General features: G+C 44.9%; 1 protein-coding gene across 4 annotated transcripts in view; it reads right to left on the reverse strand.

Moving 5' to 3' along the window:
- Positions 1–17,967, reverse strand: part of TMCO6 (transmembrane and coiled-coil domains 6) — a 459,096-nt gene that overhangs the window by 177,769 nt on the left and 263,360 nt on the right. For all 4 annotated transcript variants that reach the window (XM_069654232.1, XM_069654231.1, XM_069654234.1 and 1 more), the window contains exons 5-6: positions 17,724–17,907; positions 8,556–8,660 (exon numbers count right to left, since the gene is read on the reverse strand). In XM_069654232.1, the coding sequence (XP_069510333.1) occupies positions 8,556–8,660; positions 17,724–17,907 (289 nt within the window). The remainder of the gene's footprint in view (positions 1–8,555; positions 8,661–17,723; positions 17,908–17,967) is intronic.

The raw sequence follows: 17,967 nt of genomic DNA on the forward strand, positions 1-17,967 counted from the left end.
AGATAAGATAAGGAGCTTCTTTGTCATTAACCAAAGGGGAGACACGAGGGAAGAAATAAGATGGGACGCCTTCAAGGCAACGTTGAGGGGGGAACTGATAGCAACAGCGTCTTATAGGGAGAAGCAATTGAAAGAGCTGGAAGGGCGGTTGGAAGAGGAAGTCAAAATAGCAAGGCGAAAGGCGGGGGTGACCCCAACAAGGACCTCTATGAGGGAGTATTGTGGAGCGCTAGGGCAGCTAGAAATCCTCCGCACTAAAGACCTCTTGAGGGTCCGTCAGCAATTCTACGCTAAGGCGAATAAGGCAGATACTCTCCTTGCACGCTTATTAAGGGGAGCGAAAGCTAGAAATGCGATCATGGCTCTACAAATAGGGCTCGGGGTAAGGGTAACAGAGACAGGAGGGATACAAGAGTCAATGATGGCTTTCTATGAATCTCTATATACGTTGCAGGGCCCCCAGGACTGCTCCCAGTTAGAGTTCCTAGATAAGGTGGAGTTGAATAAGATCGGGAAGGAGGCGTCGGATTTACTAAATGGGGAGATCAGTGAAGAGGAGGTGAGGAAGGTGATCAGGGGGTTACCCTTGAATAAGGCACCAGGCCGTGATGGGTATTCAGTGGCCTTCTATAAAACCTTTGCAGCAGTGCTGGTCCCACACCTGACCTACCTTTTCAATGTGTTTAGGAGTACAGGGAGACTATCGCCGTCCATAGAAGAGGCCAGATTGACCCTAGTTCTGAACCCCACTAAAAACCCAGAGGAGAGGTCATCTTATAGACCAATAGCATTGATTAACATTGATGCCAAGATCTTCACAAAAATATTGGCAAATAGGTTAGAGGGGCTTCTCCCGGACCTGGTCCACCCGAATCAGGGGGGTTCATAAGAGGCCGACGGACAGCTGATAATATAAGGAGGGTGGGCCACCTGGTGGAGAAGTCTCACAGAAAAAGCGTTTGACCGCGTGGAGTGGTCATTTCTGTTTAAGGTAATGTGTAACATGGGCATTGGTGGGAACTTCCTACGTATGGTACAGGCCAACTACCAGACGCCCACTATGAGAATAGCGGTTAACGGGACTATGTCTAGATCCTTCAGAGTGAGTAGAGGTACTAAACAGGGATGTCCCCTGTCTCCCATGCTTTACGATATTTATCTGGAGCCTTTGCTGTAGGCGATCAGGGAGGCGGTGGGGATAAAGGGTATTCCATTTGGAGGAGTTGAACAAAAAGTGGCTGCTTTTGCCGATGATATGCTTTCAACCCTAACGGCACCAATGGAGTCTATTTGACTGAGTAGGGAGCTGCTGGAAGAGTTTGGGGTAGCCTCGGGTCTTAAGATTAACTTTGGCAAATCAGAGCTCTTGAACTTGACTCTAGGTGTGGAGGATCGGAATCCCTGAGGGGGGCCGTCCCATTTATATGGAGCCCGGGGGGAATTAGATACCTAGGTGTAGCAATCACCCCGACCTTAGCAGGTTGGTACCGAGCTAATTACCCACCGTTGTTGAAGGATATCAAGCGGGATTTCTGCAAGTGGAGGGGGCTTCATATCTCGTGGCTAGGCAGGATGGCCGCGGTTAAAATGGTAACCCTTCCGCGGTTGTTGTATTTCTTCCAGGCAATACCTCAGGCACTTCCTAAGAACTTTTTTAAGGAGTTGGGATCTTTGACTGGAGACTTCCTTTGGGGAGGGAAAAAGGCGCAGGTTGGCAGGCATCTATTGATGGCTCCTAGGCGGGAGGGGGGTCTGGCATTACCGAATTTCCAAAAGTACTATGAGGCAACGCAGTTACGGGTAATTAGAGATTGGCTCCGGGAAGGAGAGGCCTCACAAGACAAGCAATAGGTGGCAATGGATAGGGCAGTTGCGCATCGGAGTTTAGCGGAAATTTTATGGCTTCCAAAACAGCATAGGCCCAAGCATGTATACGAAAGCACCATTACGAAATTGATGGCAGAGAACTGGGACAAATTGGTGAGGAACAAGGGAAGAACGACCTTTCCCTCCCCCTTTACACCCCTGTTTCATAATGGAGACTTCACCCCTGGGATGGAGGAAGGAGAATTTAAGCAATGGCAAGAGGGGGGTTGTAAGTGGTTGGGCGATATGTTTCGGAGGGGGGGGGTTCTCTCCTTCGAGGAATGTAAGAGGGAGTACGGGGTGAAGGAAGGAGAAAGACTCAGGTACACACAGCTGCGCCACTGGGCTCTGAACCCCGTGAACGAACAGGCTGTAACAAGGGAAAAAACACGGTTTGAGAGGTTTCTTCTATCTAATGATGGGTCCAAGGGTCTAATTTCTAATCTTTATAAGATTCTGGATGATGCAACTACCAGGCCTCAATGGTCGTATATGGGAAGGTGGGAACAGTTCTTGGGAATGGCAATTACGCGAGATGAATGGGAAAGATTATGGAGGAAAATTCCCAAGCTGGTTAAAGCATCTCAGTTGCAGGAAATGTGGTATAAAATTTTGTTCGGATGGCACTACACACCGGCCCGTCTTCGGGAGATATATTCTGCTACCTCCGGGGACTGTTGGCGGGGATGTGGGATGGAGGGCACGGCGCAGCACATCTGGTGGACATGTCCAGCAATTAGGCCCTTTTGGTTAGAATGCAGAGGGCTCAGGAGCAAGCCTTTGGGTCAGGAGGTAGCAGGCCCCCTGTGGAGGTCCTTTTGGGAGTTGGGCGGGCCGGCAGTGCGGGGGAGCCTAAATCCCGGGGAAAAGCAAGGGCGATCCTTACAATTGCAGCTATGCAGTAATAGCGCAGAGGTGGAAGAGTAGGGAGGTCCCTCTTTTGCAGGACTTGTTGCGAAAACTCTGAGAAATCGTGGCACTCGAATGGGCAACATTAGCCAAGGATAACAATTTACAGTCCTTTGCAGGGGACTGGGAAGGAAACTTTGGCCTTCCTTAAAGATGACTTTCGGATGCCCTCAGCGCCTGCGGTTATTGGACTTATGCTGAACGTTGGCAAATGATTCATGGAGGTAATGGATCATGGACGAGAAGGAGGTGTCCCAGGGGGAAGAGAGGGGGGGTCGGTAGGGGATTTTGTTTGTCAGGTATATCTTTGTTAACTTGGAGTGACTGACCCATGACGCCAAAGGGCAATGGATGCAATGCAGCAGCCTTGGGGGGGAGGGGGGGGGGGTGGGGAGAGGTCGGGGATTGCATTCTTTTTTCTGTGTTGTAAAATCAATTTACAAAAAAAAAAAAAAAGGGGGAATAACTCAACTCAATGTCTTGAATGATCCAAAAAGAAAAAGAAGGTGTTGATCAAAATCAGAGTTCAAACAGTGTTCACAACTCCAGGGCGAACAACTCCCTTCCCCTGGTTCCTTCAAAATGTGCTGAGAGGGTGCTTCCCTCCTCTTGACCTTAATGCCCAAAATGTCACGTACACAGCAACTTCTCCTGCCAAAGGATATGCTCCTTCCTTTGGCCACTCCGGGGGAATGACTCCCTTCCCCTGGTTCTTGATCCACAACAAAAATGAACACGTTTGCCAAGAGGATGAATCCCTCCTCTTGACTTAGTAATGTTCTCAGACTTCCAGGGGGAATGACTCCCTTCCCCTGGATCTTGTATTCACTTCAACAAGATATATATATTTTTTATTTTATTGGGCATTTGTAAGGCGCTTATAAATCAAGAAATTGTTGTTTCAAATCACCCACAGAGCAAGGGAAGGGAACAGTAAGACAATGGAATATGATAATAGTGATTACTAAAAAACAAAAGCGGTCCTACTAGGCCTTGTGAGCATTCAGAGTGTGCAAGTGCAGAGAGAGAGAGGGGAAAGGGGAAGGGGGTAAATGCTAGAGGTGCCACAGAGGAGGTGGGGTCATTTGCAAAGGCAACAGGAAAGTTCTAGGCAGTGACCACTTGATGGAAGAGGGGTCACCAGTCAATACAATAAGTGCAGGGCCTGTGAGACAAAACAGGCCAGTGGTGCTCAGAGACAAGTGCTGGAGTGGGGCGGATGCTGCGGGGGCTTGGACATAAGGCCAGGACCCAGGAGGACACACAAGGACCCAGGCCACCAATCACAGCGACTGTGAAGGTTTAGCACGGGAGGGAGAGAGGGAAGGCGGAGGAGAAGAGGAAAGTCTTGAGGTGCTTGCGGAACTTGAGGAGATCCGGCTCAAGACGGAAAGAAAGGGGGAGGCTGTTCCAGAGGAGGTAGCCAGCCAAGGAAAGGGAATGGCCGCCTGCTCTCTGCTTAGAGAAACGCTTGGCAAGCAGAGAGTTCGAGCCGGAGGATCAGAGGTATCTGGAAGGAGAGTATTTGGTGAGAGCAAGGTGCAGAGCATGGTCTCCAGACAGCCTCATGGATGATGCATAGGGATTTCAATTTTATCCTTACAGCTACTGGGAGCAAGTTGAGAGATTTTAGGGCTGGAGAGATACGGTTCCTGGGCTTGAGGCCAAGGATCAGTCTTGCAGCCCTATTCTGGATTAGCTGGAGGGGGCGGCGAGAAAAAGAAGGTGGATTAAGAAGAGGCTGTTACAGTAGTTCCGCCTGGAGAGTACCAGAGCTATGGAGATATTAAGATTCTGGGGAAAAGTGAGGAAAGGGAGGATTCCCCTAAGGAGGTAGAGTTGGAAATGGGCCTTCTTGGCAAGGTCCAAGATTTGAGGAATGAAAGAGAGGGAGAGGAGTTGAAGATAACTCCCAGGCTTCTGAGGGGGGAGGGTTCCCATCGAGGGTGGCCAGAGTGCAGGGAGAAAAGAGGGAACAGGAGTCCCGATAGGTGAATCTTTCTTGCTGGCATTAAGAAAGAGATCATTGGCGGTACACCGACAGGCAATCAGGAATGATAGAGGAAGTCAGAAGAGATGCAGAGGGTAGTCTGAAGAAGAGTTGGGAGTCATCTGCATAACAGTGGAAGTGGGGGGGAGAAAGTGGAGATAAGGTGAGAAAGAGGGGCAGGATAGGTGTTAAAGAGACAAGGCGAAAGAATAGAGCCCTGGGCAACGCCACAGGTGGAAATAGTGGGGGTGAGGAGAAAGAACCTAGGATAACCTGAGAGGGACGGTCAGTGAGGAAGGAGGTCAGCCAGTCCAGTGCCCGCTCCGAGATACCAAGGGTATCATGGAGCCATTTTATGAGGATGGAGTGGTTGACTGTGTCAAAGGCAGAGGAGATATAGGGTAGAATGAGAACTGCGGGTCAGTTGGAGTCAAGAGATGCGAGTAATTCTTCACCGGTGTTCAGGGGAGCTGTTTCCGCGCCTCTGGATGCTCGGAACCAAATTGATGGTCGTGCAGACAACTAACAAGTTCAGAATGCTGGGTCAGTTGGGGGGAAGACCAACTTCTCCAGAAGTTTCCCAAGGAAGGGGGTGATAGAGATGGGGCGGTAGTTAGGCGGACACAAGGGGTCGGCGGAAGGCTTTTGGAGGGGGCGCACAAGGGAGTGCTTGAGGGAAGAACGGAAAGACCCTGTGGCAAGAGAATGATTACAGAAGTCAGCAAGTGCAGGGGCAAGGGAGCCAATATTGTCCTTAATAGTTCTGGAAGCACAGAGGGAGAACTGTTTGGAAGAGACCTTCATAGAGCAGACAGCTCTAGTGACCTCGTCCAATGTGATACGAGAGAAGGAGGAAAGAGTGGAAGGAGGAGGGGCCGAGGGTGGCATAGGGATGGAAGGAGGGGTGAGAGCGGAAGATAAAGAACTCAGAATGTCCTGAGTTTTAGCAGTGAAGTGGGTGGCCGTGTAATGCAGAGGTCCTGGGAGGGAAGAGGTGAGGTAGAGACTGCAGAAGGATTGGCTAGTTCGTTGCAGATCTTAAAGAGTTCAGCCGTGTTGTTAGCAGCTCCAGAGACGCGGGTCTGGATGTGAGCAGCGAATGGAGAGATGATATTGCCTTTGGAGAAGGTGACAGGCCAGTTTATCAGAGGATGAGCTTGAGGTCTGCCACTTCCGTTCAGCAGCTCTACACTTGCGTTTCAGGGCAGCAAGAACAGAGTCGTACCAAGTGTTACGCTTGGTGGCAGGTTTCAGACGGATCCTCATGAAGGGGGCAACAATATCAAGTGTGTTAGTGATAGCGAGATGTAGATTGCTGAGAGTAGAGTCAATAGTTGAGTTGGTAGTGGGAGGAGGGGGGGTCAAGGCGGAAGTGAAGGCAGCAACTGACACTTGTTTCATTGGACGGATATCCGAAAACGAGGCTGGCAGAGCTGATAGAAGTTCAGTCAGAGGGCAGAGAGGTCACAGGTGGGAAGGGACGAGGGAGTGGTCAGACCAGGAGAGCGGGGTAGAGAGCAAAAGATCAGTAGGGATGAAGGCTTTGAAAGTGTGTCCAGCTGAGTGGGTAGGACTGGAGGGGAGAATAGAGAGGAAGAGAGGTGCAGATGTCACAAAAGAGAATGGAGGCTGTGACGGAAGAATCCAGGTGGATTTTGAAGACACCTAAAAGGAGCAGTTTAGAGGTGGAAGTATGGAGAGAAGAGGAGAAATCGGCCCATTCTGAAATTAAAGGAGATTGGGGCCAGGGGTCTGTAGATGGTCAAAGAGGATGTAGGAGAGATGCCAAGCTTGCAGACCAGGCTTTCAAAGGAGGAGTAGGGATGGGTGGGTATGAGGCAAGAAGGGACCCAAGATCAAGGCTACTCCACCGCCAGCATGGTTGGGACGCAGCTTCGAAACTATCTTGTAGCCATCAGGGAGAAGGGAGTCAAAAAGCAGTGACTGAGCTGGCATTGAACCACGTCTTGGTGAGAACGAGGACGTTGAGATCAAAGTCTACAAGAAGGAGGCAGATGTTGGAAGAATGTTTGCATTAAGTGTGGCTAAGTGAAGCCAGTTACAACCCTTAAAGGATTTCCGAGGAGGGGTACAGGGGTATGGGTACACCCATCGGAGGCGGTGAAGGAAGTCCTGAAAGAGAGGAAGGAGGGATAGCAGGAGCCGGAAGGGAGTTGATGAGAGATGGCAGGCGCCGGTCAAAGAGGAGGAGATTGGGTTGAGGACCCTGAAGCATGATAGTGCCATCTAGTGTCAACTTCCCATCTGGTGCCACCATTAATAGGTGAGGAAGGGTAGAGAGTGGAGATCAGATGCGGAGTCCATAGGTCTGTAGAACGGACAGAAAAGAGAATATCAGTGACAATCTGTCTGGCAGTGGTGCTGGCGTAGGTGTCTGCGATAGGTAAACCAGGACTACAAGAAAGGAGATCTTTTTTTAACTTTTTCCTTCCAGACGTAGTGAGAGTGGGAGGATAGGTGATAGAGTAACAGAGAAGATAGGAGAGATGGAGAGAGCCATAGAGGAAGGTAGGGACAGGATTAGATACTGCAGAGGCAGGAGACAACTCACCAGCCAGCCTAGCAGCCGGGGGTAGTGGATAATTTAACAGCAACCTAGATTTTACTTTGCCAGAACGCACTAGACATGGGAGGCAAGAATCAGTATGCAACCAGGTAGAAAGTTTAGGCCCACGGAGGGTGATCCAGTATGCTTACCGGTGCAGGTGTAGAGGCACATAGCTCATGCACTTGAATGCAGGGATGCCAATAGTTTATTCTGTGTGCAGTGCTGGATGGAAGGGTTGCAGACGGGGCGGCATGGATGGGCTCCTTCCAGCGCCAGACAGGGGCAGACAGGGGCCTTGTGTGGGCCTTGGTGCTACGGCCAGTTTTCTGGCCTGCTGACTCCCGGCTCCCTGTTGGCCCAGAAAACAGTAAAGGAAGCCAATTAGGAGCAACGCGACTTCGTTGGTATGGCAACTCTCTGAGGCACTCCAGTGCCGAGGAAGAGGGCCACCATGCTGGAAAGTGATATGGGCCCACGGAGATTGTGCTACACGCACGTGCGGCTGGTGGAATTGCAGGGCATTTTGCAGCACGTAGGGCATGAGAGGGCTTCTGCTAACCAGAAAGTAATTTCAATGGTGCAGATCGCCACAACGCACATCAACGACCAGATGGGCTTACCTTACAGATTAATGGCTCACAAAGGCCCTCCAGGAATCCGGCCGCTGTGCTGGGTCGGGCCGTGGGAGGGAGGAGCCAGGAGACCCTCACGCTTCGGAGTGCACCAAGGAAAAGGCTGTGATGAAGGACGGGGCCTTGTGTGGGCCTTGGTGCTGGGGACCGCTTTCTCACCTGCCGGTTCCCAGTTGGCCCAGAAAACGGTAAAGGCAGCCAATTAGGAGCAATGCGACTATGTTGGTATGGCGACCCTCTGAGGCTTTTCAGTGCCGAGGAACAGGGCTGCGACGCTGAAAAGTGATAGGGGCCCATGGAGCTGGTGCTAAAAGCACGTGCAATATCTGCACTTTCGAAAACGTTTCAAAACATTTCTTTTTTTATTCATGGTTTTCTCCACACTTCCCCAAGTTTTTGTGACAGGTGTTGGTTCTAAATTACAGAATTTCTGTTCTTTTGAGTCCTGTTTATTTCGTAGTCCTTTAATAAATACATTCTGAAACCATGGAATAGAGGAAATGTTACATTACGATTATACGCCACCTACCTCTTAATTTCATTTCTCCTTTGAACAAAAAAGCATGGGATATGTGACGTGTTTACTCACCTGAATACAGAACTGAAATACAGTAATAACTCCTTGGGCCAGAAGCTTCTTCCTCACACCTTCACTCATTACTGCCAGGTTACCCAGCGTGTATAGGCACAACTCCTGAAAACACCAAAAACACCATGTCTGACTTTTAGTGATAAAAGAACAACAGCAACATGTTTTATCAAAGAGAAAAAATGTACACAGGAACTGTTAACCAATTTTAACTCAAAAAACATCTCTGTTGGTTCTTCATCAAGGTAACTGCCATTTACATCTTTGAAAAAAATCAACAAACTTACAAATACCTTTATTTGCCCACTAATTGACTTGTCTGTGGAGACATTTTAAAGTGAATCTTTCCCAAGGTACAATATCATAAGGTACACATACGAAAGAAAGGGCAAAATATAGAGATTTTAGGGTTGACATTTACATCTTGCTGAGAGTGATGTGAAATGAGGTTGATGTGAATGGACACTAAAGAGGCCTATTGGGGATAAAACCCACACCCCATATGAAAACAAGGAAATCAGAATGAAAGGAAAGAATTGAATTTAGCATCACCAACCCACGTTCCGAGCTGCCTGGGCCCTCGGCCCGACGCTCAAGTTAAGGGCCCAAGTGCAGCGAGCGTCCCTTAACGAGGGTGGTGCACCGTTACCTACAGGGTGGTCCGGCCACCAAGGGGCATATCGCCATTAGCACCCACATAGTTTCCTACATGGGTGCTAAAAGTGTGTTTTTTTAAAATAAAGAATTAAACTTACCTTAGAAAGCGGACATCCTGTCCAACAGGACTGCACGGCATCGGGCCACGCTTCTAAGGTAAGTTTCTTTTTTATTTTGAACAAAAACCATTAGAACCCGTGGTATATGCCCATTGGTGGTGGGCCCATACTGTATGCAACGGCCTGCCACCCTCGTTAAGGGACTCTTGCTGCGCTCTGGCCCTTAACAGGGGCGGTGGGCCTGCCACTTTGGGGCAGATCGCCTCAGTAAGTGTGTACTTCAGCGTTCTCAGTTTATTTATGGTTGTATACAAAAAGTCATGGAAGGGGCAAGCAAAGGGTGTATTGGGTGGGGGGTCAAAGCCCCAATAAAAAAACATGTCAATCTTTTAACCCATCAGTGTTCACTGTTCTTCATTTTACAATGGGTATGTCAACCTTTGTTGCATGTTGATATTTTACTGTCTTTCGTGATAAGGAGATCTTTTATATGGGAATGATAAAAAGGATCAATATCAGATTACAAACACATTTTTATTTTATTTGGTTTGGCTGATAAAATCAACCTTTCAAATACAGTGAATACAAACATTTACAGCATTATTTTTTTTCACGATTAATTCATAAACACATATTTAAACAAATTATTATTATAAAGTTAAAAGAAAGGAGAAGCAATAAGATTGCACGAAAGTCCAATAAACCACGATTCATACAGAAAATTGGTAAAAAAGCGATCACTCAGTTTCAATATGGACATTTGGTAAGATAGCACGTAAATATTGTGTTATTGCAACTCTGATTGCTAATTTCATGCTTCTGAATAGTTTGATCCATATTTCATTTTCATCCAGAGGGGCATATACACATAACAGATCAGTGCAAAAAAAAATCCTTATTGAAGTTAAAGCTGTATAGCTCACCATCAGGTGCTGCAATGTCTCACAAATGTCCATGTTTTGACAAAACCGACAGTAATTTAGATAATTCGGTACAGTTCCTCTCCTCACCATTATTTCCATTGTCGGTAGAAGATTAAACCTAAACCGTAGATATTGGTGTCTAGTATCCGGCGTGGGGAATTTAACCAAATAATCTGCCATTATTCGTAATCTTTTTGGCCCAAACCACTGTTCGTTGAAATCTTTATAAGTGCAACATTTGGCAGTATTACATATCCAATCATACTGGAATAATTTTAACTTAGCTCGGTCAGGGTTTGTTAGGAGTGTTTCAAGAGATATGGTTGCATCTGCCAGAGCATTCAATACACAAGTTCGCCATTTAGATGCAAAGAAATCTTGTGAACCCGCAAGATGATGCGCAACTGTGCTTAAGATGTTATTCTTTGTCAATCCCAGTAAACATTTTCTGAATAAAGCACACATTTTCCACAGTAATTGTGAGAACAGCGAAACAAAACCCAATTCAAAACGAATCATGGGAAGTGGGGTACATTTCAGAGGTTTTTCATCAGCAGTTTAGTATTGACTCCATATAACAAAATTGGCACCACTTTTGCTTGATAAAACGCCATAATGTGGCTATATGAAAACTTACCATACTTATACACCAGTATGTTAGCCTGTGATTTCAACGTTTCTAGTTTTAGGTTCAAAGGAGCAATATAGGCACTTTCACTTAAAGTGTTATAGATGATCAAGCCTAAATATTTGTAGTTTACGAGATTCATTAGTGTAACATTACTAAGGTGCCACTTGTATTTTCTCCCGTGGGAAACGTTTTTGATTTTTTGACAGACAACTACTTGTGTTTCTCTAAATTGATTATGAGATTATTTTCTGATGAGTATGCGGACAGTTTGTCCAATAGGTTCTGTAGCCCACTAGGGGTCTGTGACAAGAGGACCAAGTTGTCCGCATACAACATCCAAGATATCCGTTGGTGACCCAATTTTGGGGCATCACTAATGATATCTGCAAAAGATTCTCCAAGAAGGATAAACAAGTTAAACAGAAATGAAGCAAGGATGCAACCTTGCTTAAGACCTCGCCCAGTAAGAATCAATTTGGATAGTAACCCTCCCATTGTAAACCGAACTTGAATCGAGGTGTCAGTATGAAGTTGGTTTATGATGGAAATGAGGGAAGAGGGACACGCAAAACGAGTTAATTTTTGATAAAGTAGATTGCGATCAATAGCATCAAAGGCAGCCCGGAAATCAACAATTGCCAGGTATAACAGTTGACTCCGGGCTGCACACTGAGATTTTAACATGTTCAATATCAAAATGTTTGGTGCTGTCCCTAACCGTGACACAAAACCCACTTGAAAGGGGTCCCTTCTCTTTAAGCTCGATGCCCAGTTATTCACGTCTCCAAGTACGATACGATTGAAGATCTTTTCCGGGGCATCCAACAAGGCGATGGGTCTATAACTTGCTGGGTCGGACCTATTACCTTTTTTATAAATTGGAAGAATGATTGAATGTTTCCATGAGTCGGGTATTAATTGGGTCTGAATGATATTTGAAAAGATGTTATATAATGTTTCAGACCAAATTTCTGGGTGTTGTTTTAACATAAAGTTCGAGAGTCCATCGGGACCCGAATAAAATATCTTCTTTATCAAATGTTAGAGAAAATGTTTCTGATAGTTGAGGTACTCTTTGTTCACTTGCATTCGAACAAGGCTTATATAGGTTTAAAAATTGATTACTGACCAGATTTGTGATTTGTTCTTTCCCGCTAACACACACAGAATTTTTGAGCTGTCATTTTGAAATAAGACTGCTTTGTGTGTTGTTAACCAGTTCTTATATTTTGTCCTTAATTGAGTGAGGATAGTGTGTCTTATATTGGGCGGAAGTCTCAAGGCTTGTCTTTTTAAACAAAGTGTTCTTTTTACGGCTTCCACTTCCCTGTCAAATACATGTAAGGTTTGAGCCATAATTACCTCTGATTTATGCGTTTTATGTTGAAATAATTGCATTAGATTATGATAGGGAATTTATTGCTGTTGATCTGCATTTATATTAATTACTTGCCTTGCATAAAATGGATTAAATCTTTTCAGGGAAGTTTCATTCCAACGTAATCTATTGCCACCGGGGTTGATAGTTACGAAATCTAGCGTAGTAGAAGCTGCCTGAATGTTTACCAGTTCGGTTACATTCCAGTACATCGAGAGGCTATTATGGTCACTCAAAGTTGATGGATTAATTTGAAATTTGAAAACTTATGAGATGAGCGATTGATTTACATAAATGTAATCAATTATTGCTGAGGCGTTACCTCTGTGCCACGTTGGTTGTGGGGGCATGTCATCTGCAAAAGGACCATTTAACATTTGGAGAGCGTACATTTCAGTGAAATGGTTCCAAAGTATCAGTCTGTTACAAGACTTGTTTTGATCAAAGTAGTGCAAGTTTAAATCTCCTGTTATGACATATCTAACAGTCTTATCAAGACACACAAGGTTCATTAGGTAATTCATGTCTCAAATATATTGTCGGAAATACCAGCAGGGTTCCAATATACGTTTATCAGGGCGTATGTTCTGTTAACAACCTTTAGCTTTATCATCTGCTGAAAAGGATTTGGAGATAACCAATCTTCAGATTTAAATAATAGATCTTGTTTAACAGCTATAAGGAGCCCTGACGTTGGTCACCCATGATTTGATTTTTGGGCTAAATTTAAATGTATATTATATTTATCCCATGTTGGGACGTGGTGAGCCACGTTTCTTGAAATGTGGCTATATCAACATTATCAAGGCTTGGTTCAAAATTATTTAACAGATGACGGAACCCTCTTGTATTCCAACTAGTTAGGGAGACACAAGTTCGCTGCATAGTTTGATCTAGTTAATGCACATTTTGATTCAGATGACAATTGCAGAACATTTGAGAGCCTTCTACAGGGCCCTGGATGACAGTCTTTACATTGTCCCTCCCATGTGTGACTACAGATAGTGATGAGTTTGCTGTTGGAATTTTTGAAGGGAGTTGATTCACTTCAATAATAAAACCTAAATCAAACAGATGATTTTTAGCTGACCATATGGAGTTAACCACTCTGGAATTAATCCACAGTTTTACCGAGGAGAGTATGTGGGCATCTTCAAACTCCACTAGTTGAATGTCAGCAGAATTAATGTCTTCCAGTTCAGGAATTTCCGCAAAGATGGTGAGGATGGATTTACGATTTAAATCATATTGCACATTTGGGGGTTGGCGACACGAGATAATCAGTGAACGTAATGCTGGAGGTTTCAAGTCACCTTTGAGTGTTTGTTTGTGTTGTGCCGGATCAAAACTATTCTTGATGGGAACTGGGATCGTTGATTTTTTGTCAAAAGAGTTTGCAATGGTTGTTTCTATCAGACGTTGAAGTTCGGGGTCCAACGCTGAGATAACATTTTTGCCTTCAAGCTCAGTGCCTACTTGGGACACAATTCCTGTCAGTGTTGGTGATTCAGTTGAACAAGTTTGATTAGTGACCCTGGTAGAGTTGTGCTCGAGGGACATTTCGGCCAACGGATGAGCATTAGAAATCTCAATTTCAGCTGCAGAAGCTTTATGAATGTTTCTAGTTCTGTCTGGTGCAGATGACTCATGTTCACATGGAGAGGGAGTTCTACTTGACTCGTAACGAGTGAGGTATTTTTGCGCTGGTTGTGCTGACATATAAGCGTCAACCGCGTGCCGAATTTCCTTTCTGTGTTCTTCTGGGATCTGCTGTGAGTATCCATGTAGAAGAGTATCCTAATTAATATAATTTTTACTTCCTTGTGCTGTAATGGATGGGGTATGCTCTGCGCTGTTTTCAGCAGTAACAGTCATCTTGAGCAAATTTCACATGATGGTCAATAGAGGTCGAGCACATCTCATTTCCACTATTAGCACTGTCTTGACGAGCTAAAACTTGCAGATGACATTTCCTGGAGATTGCTTTTGAAGCCAGTGAGGTACCTTTCTGTGGAGCTGTTAAAGATTTAATAAACCGCTTAGTGGTAGAGGTGCAGACATTTTTGGATGGTACCATATTTTTTTTTCTTTCCTGTTTACCATTGGCCCTGCAACCTTTTCCAGGGAAAAGTTAGAATGGCAGTCTACAGCAATGGCCTCTCCATCAGAAACAGGCAGCAACGGATTTACATCTAGTTTTGACCTTGCGTTAGTGAGTTTTCCTTTCTCTGATCCATTTGGGCTCAGAGTTCTGAACTTGCCAAAACCAAGCTTTATTTCGACCCCATGGTCTAACTTTTTTTTCTAGTTTTGGTCTTGGTGATTCCTCAAAAATATGGGGGCAATTGTTTGAGGGATCTTAACAACTTCAACTACCACGTCCCTAACTGGAGACAAAAGAGTTTTTGCTATAGAACCTTTTTTGAGAAAAATGGGAGCTATTTTTAGGTTCCGTTTTGGAGATGATAATGAGAGTCCAGCAGTTTGCTCAACCATCACTTCACTTGTTTGTGAATTTGTCGATGTCGTAGGAGCTGTTTTCCTTTCCCCCTCCATGCCTTTGTTAGGAGTTGCCTCTTGATCTTGTTTACTAACTCCAGTCTTGTTCTTACTCATATTTCGAGTGTGGGATTTTTTTCCATGTTTCATTTCTGCAACTTTCTCTCGTAATCTTTTCTTTCTTCTTGCTTCTCTCTTCCTTTCTTTCTTGCCAACTGGCGACGGGATCCGTTGTGGATGAGATGTTTTTTCTGCAGTTTGGTCTTCATCGCTGGCTACTGGGTCAATTGATGGATATGACTTTGATGTGGCCTCATTTTGACAGTCGAAACTTACATTGGCCAGTCTTTGAAATTCCTCAAGAACAGATTCAGATAAAGGAGTGTCGTCCATAGGCAGGTTTGTTTCATCACTGATAACTTTAGGAAGCGGATTCAAATCTTTACAATTGGAATTTTGTGAGTGAAGCAGAAGCTCTTGAAGTGTAAGTCTATTAGCATCCTCTAGGCTGGTTTTAAGAGCCATTGATCTCTGAATTGCAGAGAGATCCATACCTTGTTTTGCTGATTCCACTTTTAGTTCTTGTATTTGTTGTAAAATATTGGTGTTAATAAGATTGCAGCATCCAACCATTGCTCCGTCCAGAGAGTGGACCTCTTTTGTCAGTTCAAGCAAGGAACCAGTTTGTGACTGGACCTCGCCTTTCAACAGTTCGAAGACGGTTACTAGAGCGTTTAATAAATAATTAAGTGCATTTAATGTATGTTCAGAGGATCCGGACAGTGTTTGAACATATTCTGTTTGCAAGTTCTGGACTTCAGACGGTGTGTGGGACATTAACAAGTTATCGTCTTGACCAGAAGCTAAAGACTCCAGTGCTCTTTCCGAATTGGAGAGATCTAATTTCTCAAATAGGTGTGCACTTATGTTAAGGTCCAGTGATGTTAACGCAGAACTGCTCTGTATGATTGGGGATTCACCATGGATTATCGGTTGAGCAACTTCATTATGAGATGTTTTTACCCCAAAATGATCCTCAATTTTCTTCTGTATTTTTGTGGTTGTTACAGTGAATTCAAGCCCTTTTTTCCAGTTTTCAATCAAGGGGATATGTTCTTCATGTGTTCTAGGTGTTCTAATTGGGGTAGAGTTAGATAGCTCCATATGAATTTGTGCTGCAATTTGCTGATTTGCTGTATGAGAAGGAGGATCACTCACAGCAATTGCTAGAGTGTCCACCGAGCCACTATTGGGGCAAGAAATCGGTGCATGGACTCCTCCCATTCAGGTGCCCGGATGTCATCCTCAGGTGGATTGCTCCGGAGTTTCATCACGTGTATAGGCACGTGCTTTTTAATTGTGACTTTTCAGTTATTTGCTTTTCTCTACAAGTGGTGTAAGTAGGTAAATTACCTTTGTTAAAATAGGGGCACTTGCTTTCACTTAATAAGCTGAATCAATGGAGCCTAGTTCCCACAGTCTTCGGCAGCAAGAAGTGTGTTACTGTTACACGTGGTTTATGCAGAATTTGAAAGGCTAGGAAGTAAGTTGCTCCAAAGCAAAACGCCCGCAGTCACAGCATGTAATGACAAAGATAATATTCAGTCATCGGTTTTCAACAAATATTGAGCACCTGTCAGGATTGTGATCGAGCAATAGGTGCTATGCGGTTGAACACGCTGAGGAAGTCAGCACACAGTGTTAAGAAAAGGCAAACTTCACCTTTGTGTTTTCGAACAATTTCAGAGCGTAGATGTAACAGGTAACAATTTTCTGAATGACAATGGGTACCTGCTGAGCGCGAATCCTGCAGCCAGTCAAGTGATTGCTTGATATCACACGGTTGATGTATCAGGAGGTGTTTGAGGGGGGTTCCACTGCCAGCGCCTCTCAGAGCCAAACAGCAGCAAAACAGATCTGGTATCAACAGAATGCACCGCCCTTTACTCTGCGGCCAGGATTAACGCTGCAAGGGTGGTTGGGGCTGATCTTTCAAGTGGAAGAAAGTCATGTGACTGCACACTTGAGCACCGGCAGGCTCTGCCTCCTCCAGGAAGCGAGCGTGGCTCGGCAAGAGGCCTAAGAGACTCGCAGTGCCAAGGAAAATGAAGCAAACAAACGTTCTTGATATTATAGCGAAGCTCCTTAATGCAGCAGAGTACACACATTATTCATCCCTGAAGTTCAGAGATACATTTTAGGGTTGAAGAATTTGTTTTCAGTGGGTGAAGTCCAACACCGATACCTTGTAACAACAGTCCTATGGAAGTGATCCTGTGCTCTAAAAACAAAACGGGGAGCATGAAATGTTTTCTGTGAAACGTCACCCCACAGAAACAATACATGGGCTCATTTCTGCAGCAAAGTGAGATATTTTTGCAAGTCTATTGCGGTCATCGAACATCATACAATTCCCTTTTCTGTATTGCGACTATGACTTGTGATCTCTTAAGAAAACAGCCTCTAGAAGTTGAAATAGTTTAATAATGGTGCAGTTTGAATGAGGCATTTGTGATGACCTTATCTTGTCACATCCTTTTTGTTTTTCTTTTTTTTCGCTTTCTTTGCTTCTTTCCTATACCGGTGGCATTCCCTCCCCCTTTTGGATGTTTGTTCAGTATGTCAAAGTATATCTGTCAGCCTAAAGCATGGTTACTCATTATGTGTCCTCCTGAAGTTTTGAACTACAACAATCATGATCCTTCACCACTCACTAAGCTGGCTAGCGATCATGGGAGTAAAAGTCCAAAACCTCTGGCAGGCCACAATGAATAACCATGGTCTAAAGTGTTTCCCAATAAGTATCAGCGTAGGCATTGATGGGTTCACAGCTGTTGAGGCAGCAACCTTTCCAATGTCTATGTTTGACAACTGGAACGTACTGGATTTGTTTTATTTTTGCTGCTGTATTGTATCAACTTTAACTTGTTAGGAGGATTATACAATCTAACAATTAATAAAATGTGTTTGGAAGAAGCCACTGGATACATTATTTTGTAAAACAGATTAAACAAGAATTACCATGAATTCTGCACTGTGTCCTGAAAGGTAGGTCAGGAGATAGGAGGTTGCTGGTGTACATGCCTCTGAAACAGACAATTCATCCGACTGGGAGAGTTCATGTAAACATCGCGCTGCTTCAAGTTGGATCTCAGCAGTGGAGCTGGTAAATAAACCAACAAGGATCCGCATGTTGCCGGGTACACTACATGGAGGGAAAATTGAGTTGTCACCATACAGCATAGGTTCTAGGAAAGAATCATCC

This window comes from Ambystoma mexicanum, chromosome 3q (assembly GCF_040938575.1).
Source record: "Ambystoma mexicanum isolate Mex_15411 chromosome 3q, UKY_AmexF1_1, whole genome shotgun sequence".
NCBI classification, from domain to species: domain Eukaryota; kingdom Metazoa; phylum Chordata; class Amphibia; order Caudata; family Ambystomatidae; genus Ambystoma; species Ambystoma mexicanum.